We start from the raw sequence: 19,127 nt of genomic DNA, 5'->3' as shown, positions 1-19,127 counted from the left end.
CCCTTTTGAAAAAAGGTTCGTCTAGGAAGTTCTCTCTAGGGTTCTTTTTCATTTTATTCTCTTCTCATTCTTTCAAAGTTATGCTCTTTAGGCAATACAGTAGGGGCTTTAAAAATGCTTTATTAGGCTAGCACACTAACGTTCAATAATATCATTAAGTTATAAAACTTCACATTGTGTTTATTGTGTTTTCTAATAATTCAGAATGAAACAGTTTATGAAACGAATTTACATAATGTCACACAATTCACGGTTGTATTAGTTCATTTCAGCATCAAAACTAGGAAGAGTAATCAGGAATGGCTGTGGAGGAACTTCAGTGCGTAATAAAAAGATGTGTAAGTAATTCTCTGAAACACCTTAAAAATATGGGAAGGGCATAGATCACCTTTAATTGCTTTGTGGTCACTCATATTTACCTTATGTAATTCCTGCTTTTTTTTTTTGACTTGTAAATAAACAGCATAAGATTAGGAAGGCAGACTGGATTGTGTGTGTGAGACCTTTAATCCCACTACTTGGGAGGCAAAGGGGGGGATCTCTGTGAGTATGCAGAGGTTTGGGGTGGGGGTAGATCGATGGCTTAGTGGTTAAGGGCAGTTGTTGCTCTTGCAGAGGACCTGGGTTTATTTCTCAGCACTCAGGTCCTCTTTTGGCTTCCATAGACACCAGGCACACGCCCACCTGTAGGCAAACACTCAAGACATATAAAATAAAAAGAAATCCTAAAATTTTTTTGCCCCTGCCCCTGTGCACATCATGGAAGCCAGAAGTGCTGGATCCACCTAGAGCTACAGTTAAGGTGGTGTGTGAGCCACCTGACCTGGGTGCTGGGAATTCAACAGGTCCTCTGTAAGAGCAGCGTATGCTCTTATCCACCAAGCCTTTAATTTTAGACCCGTGATTGCTTTCATAGGCTGTAACAGGAATCTTAACAGGTCTTATTAATAAAACAAAACTGGAACCAGGTATTGGGGTGAACGCTGGAAGATCAGAGAAGCAGAACAAGCCACAGCCACCTCACCTTGCCAATTCCTCAGCTGATCCTGTTTCCTCAGACTGGATGGCTCTCAGCTGAACTGCTGCTCCAAAGCCTAAAAGCTTAACCAGGCTCCAGCTCCTCGTCCTCACACCTTATATAGCTTTCTGCTTTCTGCCATCACTTCCTGGGATTAAAGGCGTGAGTCACCATGCCTGGCTGTTTCCAGTGTGGCTTTAAACTCACAGAGATCCAGATGGATCTCTGCCTCCCAAGTGATAGGATTAAAGGCGTGTGTGCCACCATTTTCTGGCCTCTATGTCTGTCTAGCGGCTGTTCTGTTCTCTGACCCCAGATAAGTTTATTAGGGTGCACAATATTTTGGGGAACACAATACCACCACAATAGGCTTCTTCTTTGATACAGTAGGTTCAAGATCATTCAATGAGCCGTACTGACTCGTGCTTTCGACCAGCATGCAGAGGGCAGGGCAAGAGTTCCCAGGTCAGCTTAAGCTTCATCATGAGAGCCTGTATCAAAAGCCAAAACAAATAAAGCCAGTTTTCATTTTGTATTCATGTGCACTTTCTAGAATTTAAGATTTCCTTTTTTTCCTAGAGACAAAATCAGGAGGCCATTCATACTGAGTCTATGTTTGCACCTGTACTGTTTTTTTAATAGCAAATCCTAGAAGAGCGTGATTTTAAAGAAGAGGATTTTGGCCTCTTCCAGCTAGCAGGCCAAAGATGCATCGATGACGGGCACATAGACCAGCTGCTGGAGGTTATTCAGGATGAAAAGAACAAGGTAAGCACAACCTTTGTGTCCACTCTCGGTCTTTGTTTGGGAAGGGAATAATCCATTGTTGCTGTTCCTCATTTACCCTCTTAGTTACTTTTCCACTGCAGTGATGAGATACCATGACCAGGGCAACCTTGAGAAGCGAGCGTTCACTGGGGCTGAATCACACCTGAGGACTGACAACCTGTCGTTACCTGGTCTCTGAGGCAGAGTAGTCCCACAGTGGCTGTAGAGCTGCTGGTCTAGGTCCAGTGAAAGCTTAGAAACTGTTAAGTTTCTGATAGTAGAGGAGGCGGCAGCAGCTGTTACCCACACGCTAGAGGAGGGGAAGGTGTGTCCTTCTGCCTCCTTTCTGTCTGTGCTGGTGCCAACCAGTCCAAGCACTTAGGACACCCCTTCATGTGAGGTTCCCCGTTGATGTTAAAATCAACTATAACATACTTTTATAGTCCCCAATATAATCAATTTTGTTTTTGAGACAGATTCCTTTTTAGCCCATGCTGTCCTGGTATTCTTAAACTCACTATGATTTTTTGTTGTTGTTGTGTGTGTGTGTGTGTGTGTGTGTGTGTGTGTGTGTGTGTGTATGTGTGTGTGTGTGTGTGTTATGTATGTACATGTTTGTGTGAGTCATGTCAAGGTCACAAGTCGACACTGAGTGTTTCCTCCATCACTTCCCGTCTTTTGAAACAAGGTCTCGCTAAACCCGGAGCTCATAGATTCATCTAGGCTGAGTGGCCAACAAACTCCAGGGATCTGCCTGTCTCTGCTTCCCCAGTGCCTGGATTACCAATGCATGCCAGTGTGCGTAGCTTTTTGTGTGGGTTCTGGGGATCTGTACTTAGGTTCTCCTTTGTGCAGCAAGTACTTTATCAACTAAACCATCTCTCTGGTCCCTCACTCAGTATTTTTAAATTTTCTTGATTTTCCCAATCATATTATCAAAGGATAACTTCTGATAATACTTTTAGTTGCTATCAATACTAAAATTACTAATCTTTACGTTTATGCCAGATGCTTTCCATATATTGCCTTATTTAGCACTGCTATTAAGTTCATCTTGTAATACCTACAACTGTAAGCTACTTAAAAGGCAGAGGGGGAAAACTACTTGAGCACACAAGTTCAAGACCACCTGGGCAATATGGGACTCTTATTTCAGCAGAAAAAAACAATCACTTCACAGATAAGAAGCAATCACTGAAAGACACCTCAGCTTTTATGTGACATCCAGAGTTCAGACTTTTGGAGCTTTGGGCTCCTGTGCTGGATTTGTACTTACAAGAAAGTTTTGTTGTTATTGGGGTTTTTTTTTTTTTTTTGTCGTTGTTTTTTGAGACAGGGTGGCCTCAAATTTGCTGTTTCTTACTCTCCTACCTCCACTGGGATTATAGATGCATGCCACCACGTCTGGTTTTCATGGTACTGGGGACTGAGCCCAGAGCATTGTGCTGGCTGGGCAAGCACTATCAACTGAGCTATGCCGCCAGACCTACAAGAAAGCTGGGACAGAAATTGGTTATGGGGATAAGCACAGGTGCGTCATAAGCAATGACTGGGTGGTTGGTTGGTTTTTCTATGTGTTTTGTTGTTTGGTGTTGCATCTGCAGTACAGGATGTGATCTCAACAAAAAAGCAGCCTAAGTCGGAGAGGAAGCTTGCAAGATGAAGGCAAGGAAGTTGACTTTGAGAAATAAGATTTTGATTTCAGTATGGAAACAGGAGATTCGGTTGTAGGTTTGTATGCGGCTCTTCAAGGTTAGGGCATAAAAGCATAAAGGGCAGGAGAGATTTTGAGTTCACAAGAGGCAGAAAAGAGGCCTGGGATCTCATCTTCTAAAAAGTTTTGTATAAGAGTGTGATGTGCATGTGTGTGTATCCATGCTTATATATGCGAATATGGACATAGGCATGCCATGGTTAGAGTGTGAGGTGCATGTGTGTGTATCCATGCTTATATATGCGAATATGGACATAGGCATGCCATGGTGAGAGTGTGAGGTGCATGTGTGTGTATCCATGCTTATATATGCGAATATGGACATAGGCATGCCATGGTGAGAGTGTGAGGTGCATGTGTGTGTATCCATGCTTATATATGCGAATATGGACATAGGCATGCCATGGTGAGAGTGTGAGGTGCATGTGTGTGTATCCATGTTCATACATGCGAATGTGGACATAGGCATGCCATGGTGAGAGTGTGAGGTGCATGTGTGTGTATCCATGTTCATACATGCAAATGTGGACATGGGCATGCCATGGTGAGAGTGTGAGGTGCATGTGTGTGTATCCATGTTCATACATGTGAATGTGGACATAGGCATGCATGCCATGGTGAGAGTATGATATGTGTGTATCCATGTTCATACATGTGAATGTGGACATAGACATGCCATGGTGAGAGTATGATGTGTGTGTGTCCATGTTCGTACGTGTGAATATGGGCATAGGCCTGCCATGGTGAGAGTGTATGAAGTGCATGTGTGTGCATCCATGTTCATACATGTGAACGTATGAACATGTGAACAGAGATGTGTCTTCATCTTCCACCTTGTTTGAGAGAGGATCCTTTTGTTCTTGTGGCTGTATAAGCTGGCCCTTGAGGGTCCCCAGATTCTCCTGTCTTTGCTCTCATCTTGCAGTAGGAACACCAGGATACACACGCATACTGCCACACCCAGGTTTTGCTTAGGTTCTGGGGATTGGAACTCAGATCCTCAGGCTGGCCTGTAAGCACTGTCCCCAGTGAGCCACCGGCCCAGCCCTCAGCAGCCATCTTAGCTGAGAACATGCCTGTCAAGGTGAGCAGCGGCAGCCCTGCGTCAGCGAGACGGGGGAGGAAGGAGAGGATAATACACTGGTCCTCAGGTATTTCGTGGCTGAGTGGTTTATTTTTAGTATGTTTTAAAATAGCTAATGGGATAGATTTAAATAGTGAGGCCTAGGCTTAGTGCCTTGAAAATCACCTTTGTGCTCTATAATCTGATAACAACAGGGTTCAGATTTCAGTACAACAATATTTAACACTGATTACGACTTGATTTTCTTGCCAGGTGACAAGCAGTGGTCCCAATTTACTACCAATCTGTCTGTGTGAAGATGAACTTGTCTTAAGACTCTGGAATGTAGACCTCAACACCTGCTTGTGTCCTGGCCAGGGCCACTGTCCTGTGTAGTGTAGGCCATTCGGCAGCAGCACTGGCCTCTGCCTGTTACACCAATAGCACCCTCTCTGCCAACACTAATCAAGTCTTCAGACCTTGCCAAGTATCCCCCGGGGACTTGAGAGCAAAACTGGCCCAGTGGAGAGCAGCTAGAGTCGGGGCAGAGCGTGGGCTTGGAGTTGGAGAGATGTGAGCTCTGGCTCTGCCAGTCTCGTGTAAGACAGGGACAGTTATGTTGCTTAATATCAAAACATTGCAAGGTACGTCAGGGTTAGGTCTCGGGAGGCAGAGGCAGGTGGATATCTGAGTTCGATGCCAGCCTGGTTTTTAAGTCTGTATCTAATTCTTTCCATATACTGACTTATTCGCTCCCCCCCCCCACCCCCAAACAAAGAGCATGAGATATTTAATGCTAGAGTCTATAAGTTCCAAAAGACATCATTCTACAGTGCCTGATAACCTTGTAGCTGATATTTATAAACGGGTTTAGCTAAAATTCTTGGGATTAGGCAAGGTGGCTAATGGGTAAAGTCTTGCCACCAAGTGCAGTGATCTGAGTTTGATCCCTGAGACCCACATGGTTAAGAGATCAACAACCTCCAACTTGACCTCTGACCTCTACACACATGCTGTTGCCTATGTACAAACATATACACACTAAATATTTAACAGTTCTTTAACTCAGATAAACACATTGTTACTCTTAAGGATCTGGCTATTGTCATTCAGAGGATCACTTAAAGGGAAGGAGAGAGAGAAACACCTCCTCAGAAAGTACTGCACGCAGGAGCTGAGGCTGGTTTGGGTTTTTAAGCTTGAGGACAATTGAATTAGAGTTTAAGAGAAAACCTCTCTGGGCCAGGCAAGCTGTAATCTCAGCAGCTGTTGGGAGAATAGAAAAGAAACAGACGCCTGTGCTTAAGTTAAGCTGGCCCAGAGGTCAGCCACGTGGGAGCAGGCAGCCTATGACAAGAAGTGGGACTGTAGGAAAAGCAAGGGAGGCCACAGAACCAGAAATGCACACCTGGGTTCTGGTCAGCGTCCAAAGAGACAGAAGAAAGAAGAGTAAGATGCTAAACTCCACGGAGGGCTGTGCTGGCCAGGAATGCTGGGAACAGGATGTCATTAAGGAAATAATTATCCTGCCTATCTAGGAGACAAATTTTATAAAGTGAATTTACTCTTAATTCAGTAAGTTATGGTAAGATAAGAATTTAGTAATTTTTTAAAAACTTAGTTACTAATTCATAATATGAATTCTTAAATATTAAAAGTCAAGCTATACCAAAAAATAGAGAAAAACAGGACATCAAATCTTTGGAAGCAGGACACTGTGCTATACCTAAGTTAGCAGACATCTAAGCTGTATAGTCTGCCTCTTTGTTTACTGTCCTGGTCATGAGACCTGCTCTGTTACTTTGTAACAGGTCTGTTCTTGCTGCTGCACTAGACACAGTAATGAACGGAATACTCCTTGCCCAGAAGAACTCCAGTAACGGCGTGCTTTCTGCTGGTTTGAAACAGGTCTCTCTGTATAGTCCTAGCTGTCCTGGAGCTCCTACGTAGACCAAGCTGGCCTCAAACTCACAGAATCCTCCTGCCTTTAGCCCCTAAGCGCTGAGTTTAAAGGCATGTTCCACCATACCTGGCTTACAAGATGACATTCTAATGAACAAAAAATACGCATCCTAAGAAAAGTATAGGAAGTGGAAGTGGAATATAGAGAGAGGAAAATAAATTCACGGTGAAAGAGATTTGAAGGAAGTGGGTGTCAGCTACGGAGCTGAGAGAAAACTCTGGACAGAAGACATAACTAGCATTAGAAGACTAGTCAGTGAGATAACTGGGGGCAGGGAGATGGTTCATGGGCAAAAGTACGTGATGACCGTGACCTGGGTGAGGGAAAAGCACAGATTCCACAGGGTTGTCCTCTGACGTCCCGTGTGCGCGATGGCGTGTGTGCCCCCCCCCCCCGTCCTCTGACGTCCCGTGTGTGCGATGGTGTGTGTGCCCCCCCATCATACACACAGACACATAAACACCCGAGAGTAAAAATAATGAGTGATTATTTTGATAAGTGAATTATTAGATAAAAAATGCATGCTTTTGTTCATTAAAATTTGTACTTCATTTTCTCCCATATTCTAAGCATCAGTTTCATTGAATAAAAAGAGAAAGGTGAATTTTAAAAATTGACATGACTATAAATCTCTAAAATGAACTTTAGGTCATTTTAGGTCTTAAAACAATGAAAGATAGACCAAGTACCTTTCGCCCAAATCAGTATATTTGGGTATAACTTTTAAAATAATGAGAACCTATGCAGCAAGCATGGTGGATGTCCCTAGCCCAGCTACTCTGATAGCTGAGGGGAAGGACCACTTGAGCCTAGGAATGTAAGACCAGCCTGGGTAACATCTTAAGACCTTGTCTCAAAACACCGAGAACAACCAAAGCAAACGGTCTCTCAGAAAGGCAACTCTTTAATATTTATGCTGCAACCTGGTAAAAATACCAGCGTGTCTGACAGATAGAGGCAAAGCTGATGATTATCTCCTCCTTTGTGAAGGGTCCTCACACCTTAACAAAGCTCCCTGAGCTCCTCCAAGGCATAGGGATCCTCGAACATACACACTGCTGTTTGAGAGCCTTGGAGGTTCTTTTCTAACCTGTCTATTCCTGGCTGATTTGTTTCTTCAAAAAGCTTTAACTTAGCCCCCGGGAATCCTCTTACCTCTCCCAGCTAAAGATGACTTTTCTCTCGCCGTCTTCACATTGCGTCTTTGTTGTTGTAGACAGCTTGTGTCCAGAGGAAGTACTGTCTTCCTGTCTGTTTTTGTTTTTGTTTTCCTTCCCCAAGAATTTCATAGAATTAATTCCATCAGGATAGAGATTTTCTCTGATTTTTAGAACCTAGAGTATTAGGTGGTATGTGTATGGTATGTATTAATGACTTGAAAGAAAACAGGCTACAGAGCTGGGGTACATTGCTAATAACTTTGAAAATCTGTTTTTGATATGAATGTGAATAATTGTAAAGAAAAACTTTGGTGTGGGAAGTATTTGAAATGTGCAATGGGGAGCACTCCTCTAATCCCAGCAGTGGGGAGCACTCCTCTAATCCCAGCAGTGGGGAGCACTCCTCTAATCCCAGCAGTGGGGAGCACTCCTAATCCCAGCAGTGGGAGCACTCCTCTAATCCCAGCAGTGGGGGGAGTACTCCTCTAATCCCAGCAGTGGGAGCACTCCTCTAATCCCAGCAGTGGGGAGCACTCCTCTAATCTCAGCAGTGGGGAGCACTCCTCTAATCCCAGCAGTGGGGGATCACTCCTCTAATCTCAGCAGTGGGGGGAGCACTCCTCTAATCTCAGCAGTGGGGGGAGCACTCCTCTAATCCCAGCAATGGGGAGCACTCCTCTAATCCCAGCAATGGGGGGAGCACTCCTCTAATCCCAGCAGTGGGGAGCACTCCTCTAATCCCAGCAGTGGGGAGCACTCCTCTAATCCCAGCAGTGGGGGAGCACTCATCTAATCCCAGCAATGGGGAGCACTCTAATCCCAGCAGTGGGGAGCACTCCTAATCCCAGCAGTGGGGAGCACTCCTCTAATCCCAGCAGTGGGGAGCACTCCTAATCCCAGCAGTGGGGAGCACTCATCTAATCCCAGCAGTGGGGGATCACTCCTCTAATCTCAGCAGTGGGGGGAGCACTCCTCTAATCTCAGCAGTGGGGGGAGCACTCCTCTAATCCCAGCAATGGGGAGCACTCCTCTAATCCCAGCAATGGGGGGAGCACTCCTCTAATCCCAGCAGTGGGGAGCACTCCTCTAATCCCAGCAGTGGGGAGCACTCCTCTAATCCCAGCAGTGGGGGAGCACTCATCTAATCCCAGCAATGGGGAGCACTCTAATCCCAGCAGTGGGGAGCACTCCTAATCCCAGCAGTGGGGAGCACTCCTCTAATCCCAGCAGTGGGGAGCACTCCTAATCCCAGCAGTGGGGAGCACTCATCTAATCCCAGCAGTGGGGAGCACTCCTAATCCCAGCAGTGGGGAGCACTCCTCTAATCCCAGCAATGGGGAGCACTCCTCTAATCCCAGCACTTGGGAGGTAGTGGCAGGTGATCTCTGTAAATTTGAGGCCAGTCTGGTCTACAGAGTGAGTTCTAGGATAGCCAAAGCTACACAGAGAAACTCTGTCTCAAAAAAGAAGAGAAAAGAAAAGAAAAAGAAAAAGAAAGTTATGTGTAGGAGAGAATAAAAATGAAGTCATATTCTTTATCTCATATATATATGATAATGCAGCTGGGCAGTAGTGGCACATGCCTTTAATCCCAGCACTCAGGAGGCAGAGCCAGGCAGATCTCTGTGAGTTCAAGGCCAGCCTGGTCTACAGAGCGAGATCCAGGACAGGCACTAAAACTACACAGAGAAACCCTGTCTCGGAAACAAAACAAAACAAAACAAAAAAAAAAAAGAATGCTTGTTCTGAGCAAATTAACTAGCTTGTCAGAAATAACCGAACTCTTAAGTTCCTAGGAAAGATCTAGTTGCTGAGTGAAAGTAGAGGCTGTTCTGTTTCCCTCAGTGAAAACATTAAAAACATTTGAACACGGTGATGGCTGCTGTGAGCCCCGGAAGGATTAGAGGTGGCGTGTGTGTCTCACCGGCGGCCTTGCCTTTGCTCTAGCTCCCGTGGTCAGGAAAGCAGGAGAGTCTCTAGATGACTGTCTGCTTTCCTCTGCCATGCTCTGCAGACCATCATCAAGTCTATGGGCTGGAATCTGGTTGGTCCTGTTGTGCGATGCCTCCTGAGGAACGGTGAAGAGGAGAAAAGGAAAGACTGTTTCCTGATGTTTGATTTACTGGTGAAGGTGAGTCAGTGAACTTGGTTCTGTCCATCAGAACACACAGCAGCACTACAGTTCCCTTTCACGTTTAATTCCTTTTCTTTGGTAAGAACATTTTAGTCTTACCAGGAAATTACTTTTTTTTTTTTTTTTTTTTGGTTTTTCGAGACAGGGTTTCTCTGTGTACCTTTGCGCCTTTCCTGGGACTCACTTGGTAGCCCAGGCTGGCCTCGAACTCACAGAGATCCGCCTGCCTCTGCCTCCCGAGTGCTGGGATTAAAGGCGTGCGCCACCACCGCCCGGCTAGGAAATTACTCTTATGTAATACCCAGTCATACTTGACGGGATGGATGGGCAGTTCCATCTCAGCATTTTCCAAGGTTTCTAGATATAAGAATTATCCAGTCTGAGATCCCAGATTCAGAGTTTTCCATAAGAGGGCTGTAAATCTGTAATTTAACAAGTGTTCTTATTATATAGATGAAGTCAGTTTTAAAGAACTGGTTTAATGTCACACTGACCCTTGTGCTGCATTAGACCCAGAATCAAGTACCAGTGCTGCTTGAGACATGAAAGCTGAAAGGAGATAATCAGGGGTGCGAGGGAGGGGAGAGGAGGATAAGAAGTGTGTGTGGGGGGGATCAACAATAAAAAAGTTTGTCTGAAAATCCCATAGTAAGACCTAATACAGGGAACTGAAGATTGGAGGGGTGCACACAGATGAGCGTTAGGGGAGAGAACTCCTTCCAGACGATCGGGGTGTCGCTCTGGCAGAGAAAGTCGGCAGCTGAGTGGTCAGAGGGCTGTCAGGATGAACCATGAATTGCCTGTTCACAAAGAACCAGAGGCCGGAGCTCTGTGTGGAGAGTACAGCAGCCATAGGAGGCTCAGGTCAAGTTCAGAAGAAGCCTGAGCTCTGAAGATCCTTCAACAACCTACAGGGCATTTTATAGTTAAGCAAATATAACTGTAGTTTTCAGTATGTCTTCTTTAAAATAGTAATCATGTGGCTTTAAATACAACTTGTATTAAACAGGTTCAATTGTGAATATTTTTATAGTTGTGTAATCCAAAGGAATTGTTGTTGGGTTTGCTTGAACTCATTGAAGAGGCCTCTGGAAAACAGATATCCCAAATTATTCTTCTTTTACTTCAACCACTACAGACAGGTATGAGCATTTCGGTACCCCAAGTATGTCTTGTTTTATTTGCATACGTACCTTGATGTTTACCCTAAATGTGAACAGTCTACCAAGTAAAGCGTGTGGTGAGTTGCTGAGCTCTGCTGTAGACTCTTAGAGCAGTGCAGTGTGGAGCTCAGGGTGCTGGGAAGGGGGCTGTTCGTAAATCTGTGTGTCTTACTGTTTCCATGTGTGTAACTTTGTGGTTAGCTTTTTTTTTATTTTACATTTTTTACATGATGAGTTTTTGCCTGAATGCATGTCTGCACACTACTTGCATGCTTGGTGCCATTGGAGGCCAGAAATGGGCATCAGATCCCCTGAACTGGAGTAACAGCAGGTTGTGAGCTGCCACATGGGTGCTGGGAATCGAACTCAGGTCCTCTAGAAGAGTTCCCAGGGCTCTTAACCACTGAGCCGTCTCCCTAGCTCCCCGGCTAGCTTTCTTAGCTACAGTTTATAGTTAGCATTTTCCCTCTAAGCATATTTAGTGGGTCATATGATCTGACAGCAGTGTGGTAGTCCCATACACGAGCCTCTGAGTGGGAGGTTGGTTAAAAGGTGGTCTGGAGAATGAAAAGAGACGTGCAGAATGAGAAAGCTTCATGGCTCAGTATTGGCAAATAATGGGTCTCAGCAGCCAAGACGGACATTTTTCCTCTAAAGAAGTGATTTTCATTTTAGAAAACATATACTTCATGATGTGATAGAGGGACCTAGACATTAGAATAAATTCATTTAAATCTGAATGCTAATCAGCCTTATACTTCTTAAATATTCAAAATCTTCTAAGGGCACAAAAAGCTCTGCAATACTCCTTCCATTTATATAGTGCTGTGTAATTTTCCATTCATATTTTGTGCTTAGCATCAAAAATAAGGAAAAAGATAGCCAGTTATAAAAATGCGTTATTAGTTGATTTCCTAATTGCTGTGCTCAAGTGCCTGACAACTGGCAATGTGAGGAAGACCTGCTGATTTAGGTCAGGTGTGTAGTCGATCATGTGGGATGGCCTGGTGGGAGCGTGAGAAGTACCTGATCACACTGCAGTGACAGAGAGCAGTGAGAACGACCTGATCACACTGCAGTGACAGAGAGCAGTGAGGATGACCTGATCACACTGCAGTGACAGAGAGTAGTGAGGACGACCTGATCACACTGCAGTGACAGAGAGCAGTGAGGATGACCTGATCACACTGCAGTGACAGAGAGCAGTGAGGACGACCTGATCACACTGCAGTGACAGAGGGAGAGTAGTGAGGACGACCTGATCACACTGCAGTGACAGGGAGTAGTGAGCTCAGACTCCTCGACATCTAAGCCGCCTCTGGTGACACTTCCTTCAGCAAGGCCCCACCCCCTAAAGACCCGGAACCTTGTAACTGCCGACTCCCTCTCGTCCTGTGCGGCACGCTTTGAGGTGAATGCAAGTAACCACCCGGTCTCTGTTGCAGTGGTTCAGAAACTCCCCAACAACAAGGCCTACTCAGTTGGATTAGCACTGTCCACCCTCTGGAGTCAACTTTCTCTGCTTCCCGTTCCGTACTCGGAAGAACAAATGCAGACAGACGATTATGGCCTTTGTCAGTGCTGCAAGGCCTTAATAGAGTTCATGAAGCCTTTTGTGGAAGAAGTAATTGATAACAAAGAAGACAAGGAAAATGAAAAGTTAAAAGATGAGTTACTAAAATTGTAAGTATATTTGAAGGATACCCCACAGTGGAGAGAGTAATGGGTAGCTCAGTTACCTTTTGTTTATTTGTACATACAAATCTAGTTTGGGATTTTGACTTTTAGACAGACATACTGTTGATATATCATGGATATTTAGTGAGGCACTAACAGTACAAAACCAAGTCCTTCACTTAATTTACTTTCACCCAACACAGTAAGCAAATCCTGAATGTGGGGCAGTAGATACCTTAACGGAAGGAATTCTTTCTGTCTATGGGAAATGGTGTTTGAAAACAGCAGAAGGACCACCAGACAGTTGAACATCCACCCTGATCACAAATCCAACAAAGTGCTCGCCCACTCTCTTTCACACCATGGGTTCTGACTAAACGTCCACTCTTCAGTTTGGCTCCCAATCACTTGGCATATGGATGGTCCAAATTAAGATGTGCTACCAGTATAAAACAGCCTTTAGGTTGAAGACTGGACATTTTAAAAAGGGGGAAACATAAGCTGGATATGGTGGTGCTCACCTGTCATTCCAGCCCTCAGAAGTTGGGGCAGGAGGATGGCAAGATGAAAGCCAGAGCCTGGGTTACAGAATAACCTGTCTCAAAAAAATCAAATCAAAACAAAACCTCCAAACAATGAACACACACCATAAAAAGAAAGAAAAGACAATAAAATTCCTAAAAAAAATCTTTGTATACTTGTGACCTACCGAAATATTTCAGCATATTATATTGGGTTAATTGAGGAAATTATTTCTCACAACTTTTCTCATGTGACTACTAGGAAATCTTAAATTATAAATTATACATAGGATTTGTGTTAAATTTCTCTTGGATAGTAACGAACTTTTTTTTTTTTCTAATTTGAGAAACTAATGCTCTTGTTACTTTTCTATTTTGCAGGATTAGGGCGTTTAAAGTTGGTTTTTATGAGGGGATTTGTTTGTTTACCATTTAGGAAACCTATTACTTTTTTTTTTTTAAGGCTATTTTAAAGAACTAGAAAAGACTTAGTCACGAATAGTTAGATTAAAAATAAAGTTGCTGGGCTGTGGTGGTACACACCTTTAATCTCAGCACTGTTAGTTTGAGGCTAGCCTGGTCTACAGGGTGAGTTCTAGGACAGCCAAGGCTACACGGAGAAACTCTGTCTCAAAAAACTAAAGGAAAAAAGTGAATATAACTTTATAAAAAAGGTTTCTGTCTTGAGTTTCCCTTGGACAGATGATAGGTACTATCCAAGATGAGTACTGGTCCTCAGACAGACCTTCAGAGTCAGTGAGAACAGTCTAGAAACGGAGCCTACCAAGGCCATTCTCGTGTTACTAATGAGAAAGGATTCATATGTCTTATAGACACATTATTACTGATGCTTGCTTTAGGCCATCTCTGCTACTGTAATAAAACACTACGTGATTTGTAATAAAAATATATTAGCTTGCAGTTCTAGACTAGGAAGTCTAAGTTTGGGGTGCTAGGACTTGGTGGATGAGTAGCAAGTTCAAGTAAGCTGAGCTCATCTCTTCAAAACAGCAGAGTCCTTCCCATGAGACTTGAGCCCTCCTGGCCTAACCACCTTTCAAAGGTCCTACTTCTTAATACTGTTGTAATGAATTAAATTTCAGCCTGATTTTAGAGGATAAACAAGCCATGCAGTGCTTATCTTTCACGTAAAGCTAGATGTGAAGAACTAGATGTTATGTTTCAGGAGTGCCGACGACGACATAATTACCTATTTCTTATGTCTTAGTTGTTTCAAAAGCTTGAAATGCCCTTTGCTGACAGCACAATTCCTTGAACAGTCTGAAGAAGTTGGAAATGACCCTTTTCGGTGTTTTGCATCTGAAATAATAGTAAGTACAGCCAGTCTAATCTGCTATAATATTCACCTTAATCTTAAATTTATCCTGCTATATTCTGATGTATTTCATATGAGCACTTAAATTGATAATTTATTAATAGGGCAACATGTAGCTTTTTTAGAACACAGATAAACAACAGGATGGAAATTAAATAGCAATAATCTCATTATCCAAGGCTTTCCAAATGTTTCTACTTGTATGTTAATAAATAAGAAAATGTATATATACATATAAGGTCTTGAACAGTTATCATATATATTCCTGTGTATCTTTTCTCTTAATACTATAATATAAATCATTGCTATTGATTTAGTAGTATTTTTTAAAGATTGTGTGTGTGTGTGTTGCATGAATGTGTGTCTCTGCACCACATGCATGCAGTACCTGTGGAAGCCAGAAAAGGATATCATATTTTGGTTGTTAGCCAGCATGTGGGTACTGGGAGTTGGAGTTGAGCCTGGATCCTCTAGAAGGGCACCCAGCCCTGTCTTAAGCATTTTTAAGTGTAGCGTTGGTGTGTTTACATTGTTGTGCAGCCACCACAGTCACCTCCAGAGCCTGTCTTTCCCCCTGAAGTCTGTACTTGCGAAGCGCTCACGTCTCACCCTCGGCCCTGTCACTGCCTGGCAACCACCACTCTGCCTGAATCACTTACCATTTTTCATGTTGAAATTCTTTCTCTCTTTTTATGTTTAATTTTTTGGAGATAGGGTTTCACTATATAACTCTGGCTGTACTAGAACTCTATGTAGATCATGCAAGACTTGAACTCACAGAGATCCACTTGCCTCTGTCTCCGAAGTGCTGGGATTAAAGGCGTGTGCTACCATGCCCAGCTTCATCTGCGTTTCAAACTTACTCATTTTATTTTATTACAAAGTGTGTCTCTTTTTATTTTTAATGTGTGCCTATGTGTGCAGTAGCCAAGGAGGCCAGAAGAGGGCATTGGAGCTCTTGGAACTGGAATTATAGATGGTTGTGAGCCACCCTGTGGGTGTTGTGAACCAAACCTGGGTCTTCTGCAAGACACCCAGTGCTCTTTACTGCTGAGCCATCTCTGCAGCTCCCTGAAATGGTTTGCTTAGCTCACTCTAAAGCCCTCCATCTAGCAGATAGTCTAGCTGTCAACAAAACTCATTCGTGTGTGTATCATTAATTATTTTGAGTCTCAAAATTTATTTTGATGTTTCAAAATAAATAAATACATTAATACATAAAACAAAGCAAAAAACCTGCCTGAATATGTCAGGGCCATCCAGGGCAATCTTTTGAATAACTCAAAATCAACTGATCGAGACCTTCATTATACCTGCAGACATCCTCACTCTTCCTCACTCTTCTCCTGCTGTGAAGTGACCACGGCAACTCTTAGGAAAGAAAACATTTAATTGGGGCTTGCTTAAAATTTTAGAGGTTTAGCCCATTGTCCTCCTAGTGGGGAGCATGGCCTCACACAGCAGACGTGGTGCTGGAAAAACAGCCGAGAGTTTCACATCCAGATCTGCAGGCAGCAGGAAGAGAGGCACCAGACCTGCCTTGTGATTTTGAAGCCTCAGAGCCACCTCCACTGACACACTTCCTCCCACAAGACCACACCTCCTGTTCCTTCTCAAGTAGTGCCACTCCTTGAAGACCAAGCCGTCAGATCTGTGAGCCTGTGGGGGCCATTCGTATTCAAACCACTGCACTCACTATTGGTATTTAAGACAATCTAATCATGGGAGTGATATTCAAGACAAGTATCACAAGTTCTATACACCTTCAAAGAGAAGGGATTATATGGGTGTGAATATAGAATAAGGAGGTGATAATATAGTTTATTTGCCAATAGCTTCCCTTTTTTTAAACCCATTTCACAGGGATTTTTATCACAAATTGGACACCCTGTCCCACAAATTATTCTTAATCATGGAAGGAAAAAAAGGACTTGGGATTACCTTGAATTTGAGGAGGAAGAAGACAAACAATTGTCAGACTCTGTGGCTTCTCTGACATATCTAGTATTTGTTCAGGGCATCGGTATTGATCAGCTTCCAATGGTCTTAAGGTAAGAGTCATATCAAACTCTTGATTTATTTAATATCCAGACATGTTTATTAACATACTAGTACACTGGAAGATGGCTGATTAGAGATGCCTAGAATGTTCCGGTATCTCCAGTAGTGTGAAAAAAGACATCAACTAGTGTATGGCTTGCAGGGAGACGTGGGTGGTATGAAAAGTCATGGGGTGCCACAGCAGTCAACAGACAGGGACAGGAAATCCAGGCACACTGAAAACCAGGTTTATACAGGAAACAGTACACCCTGACATTAAGTACTAGGCAAAATGGTTGGGATGGGAGAATTTCCCCCAGTGGAGCTATAAGAGGAAGAAAAGGAGAGCCTTGTTAGCCCCACAGGTAGAGGATAGTGTTCTGCATAACAAATTCAGTCTAGAGATCTGTGATTTACACAGCAAACAGCCGGAGAAGTGGAGTTGTTGCTTCCTACTCTGCTCACCGATGCTGTAGAGACCTTGAGCGATCTTGTGGTCATACTTTTCAGCTGGGGGAAATAGCCCCAGAATTACTAAGCCTGTTGAGTGCTAAAGACTTACCCTCTCTGCTGACCAAAGGAACAACCACTCTGAAAATTGCCATGGGCATAAGAGGCTGATTTTGACTTGAACCCAGATCAGGGGACATAGGGGTTAAGAAATGGGAAGTGCGGGCTCCATTGCAGAGGGAAGCAGAGGGAAGCAGAGGGGACTTACACCTGGGAACTGCATCTTTTCCTCCGAGGAGTAAAAGGCAGTGAGTGAATATCAGCTCGGGGTGCAGACCGGACGAGTGTGGCCGGGTGTGTGGGTCACTCAGTGGCCGTGCCTCCTCTCCTCCCAGCGTAGATGCTTTCCACAGTCAGAGCTCTGCAGACCTCGGTGGGAACAGCTGCTGCTTGGGCAGTTCCCACGCCACACACCCCGGTAGAAGAGCATCCACAAAGTGCGTCTTAGCCTCAGCTGGCAGGGAAATGCAAGGAGGCTCAGCTTGCCAGGCTGCTGGGCCAACTGTGGAGGACACCGGCAAGAATCAGGCCAGCAGCAGTGAGAGTAGCTTGCGTGGCTAGCAGGAAAGGCAGTGTGGACTCCAGGGGAAGCAAAGACCCCACCACCTCTCGGCAAGATAGGAAGGATGGGTTTCTTTGTTTGATCGAGTTGTATTGCATTTCCTCAACATTACTTTATCCTGTGGGTGTTTCTGCTCTTCCTACAATCCTCTTTCTTACCTTCTTTGTTCTCTTCTTTTTTATCACTTATTTATACTTCCAGCTCTGTAATTCCAACCCTCTAGACATCTAACTCTTATCTATACTTATTTTGGGAGTATGGTTGTTTTCAATTTTTTCTTCTGTAATTAAATATTTGTGGGTTTGTTGTCATTACTGTGGCCTGTTTGCTGTCCTCCATTGTCACTGCTCTAGTGGGACCTCAGAGAATGGACCCAATAAATGAGGCGGACTAAAGTCTCATGCAATAGCTAAGTTTATTCAGAGCCTCAAATAGTTTATACTCTGAGGGTTAAGTAAAGTTCTCATGAATTCAAGCTGTGTACAGTCACAAGGACAAGCCATATGTGGCAAAAAAAACAAACAAACATGTTTTTCCATAGAGGTATATAAAGAATAATTTAAACATTTATTTGAATACACCAGCAAACAATAATGAGTGTTCTGAAGTAAACTTACTCCTATCCGGTTAACCCAGGAGAAGCAGGAAAACACATTCCAAGAACAATTCCATGTTTTGAAGAAACTGAGGCCAAAAGACTCTTGTCTTGTTCTCTTGGAGTGTTCTCACAAGCACTCAGACTTCTTACACAACTCTATTCCTGCACCATTTTCCAACACTCCATGTAGTGTAGGGACTGAGACTGGTGGAGACTGAGACTTAAGAGAAAGCCGGCTCAAAAGACCCAGAGAAGTTATCACTTCAGTAAACAGTTCCAAAGATAGTGAAGTGATTGAAATGCCAGAGAATTTAAGTTTTTAATGAGGTTTATAAAATCTATAGAAAGAAAGTTACATCCAGGCACAGGAGGCAGTTAGAATGGCCATACAGGAAACTCTCCATAGGACAGTTTAGCTAAAACACCAAGTGAACAGAAAAAACAAAACAAAACAAAACAAAAAAAAAAAAAAAAAAAAACAATATAAAAAGCTACAAGAGTGGAGTACCAAGCTACTTCCAAAGGCAAATTCATCAGAAACTCACCAGGCCCCTCAGCAAAAGGGGACAGACAAGGTCATGGAATGATATATTTCAGGCTGAAAGTAAATGTCTTCCAAAAATTTTACTATATCCAGCAAGATTTAGGTTGAAATAAAGACTTTGTGCGCTCATCCCAAGCTAAAGTAAGTCAGGACCGTTAGGTGAGCACTGAAGAGGTCAGCAGGCAACCCTGCACACCGAGAAGGAGGTGACAGCCACAGAAGCATGGGGAAGAGTAAGTCACAAGAAAACCAGAGAACCAACTGAGAATCACTGAACCTCCAAAACAAGCTACGTTAAAAAGAAAACAGTACCTTAATCAAGAAAACAACAGGAATTAGCCATACACCTCTCAGTA

The 19,127-nt window shown here is 43.6% G+C and overlaps 1 protein-coding gene across 5 annotated transcripts in view; it reads left to right on the top strand.

Moving 5' to 3' along the window:
• Positions 1-19,127, top strand: part of Glmn (glomulin, FKBP associated protein) — a 40,357-nt gene that overhangs the window by 583 nt on the left and 20,647 nt on the right. For 2 of the 5 annotated variants that reach the window (XM_028867377.2, XM_037209276.1), the window contains exons 2-8: positions 263-338; positions 1,661-1,786; positions 9,701-9,817; positions 10,854-10,962; positions 12,429-12,666; positions 14,410-14,512; positions 16,381-16,568. In XM_028867377.2, coding sequence (XP_028723210.1) covers positions 300-338; positions 1,661-1,786; positions 9,701-9,817; positions 10,854-10,962; positions 12,429-12,666; positions 14,410-14,512; positions 16,381-16,568 — 920 coding nt within the window. In that variant the 5' untranslated portion in view covers positions 263-299. Of the gene's footprint in view, positions 1-262; positions 339-1,660; positions 1,787-9,700; positions 9,818-10,853; positions 10,963-12,428; positions 12,667-14,409; positions 14,513-16,380; positions 16,569-19,127 lie in introns of those variants that run through there. The other 3 variants (XM_028867379.1, XM_028867380.1, XM_028867378.2) reach the window with 2 other exon arrangements.

Source organism: Peromyscus leucopus, chromosome 10 (assembly GCF_004664715.2).
Source record: "Peromyscus leucopus breed LL Stock chromosome 10, UCI_PerLeu_2.1, whole genome shotgun sequence".
In the NCBI taxonomy this organism is placed as follows: domain Eukaryota; kingdom Metazoa; phylum Chordata; class Mammalia; order Rodentia; family Cricetidae; genus Peromyscus; species Peromyscus leucopus.
Note: the sequence above shows the minus strand (reverse complement) of the source record. Positions and strands in the feature narration are given on the sequence as shown.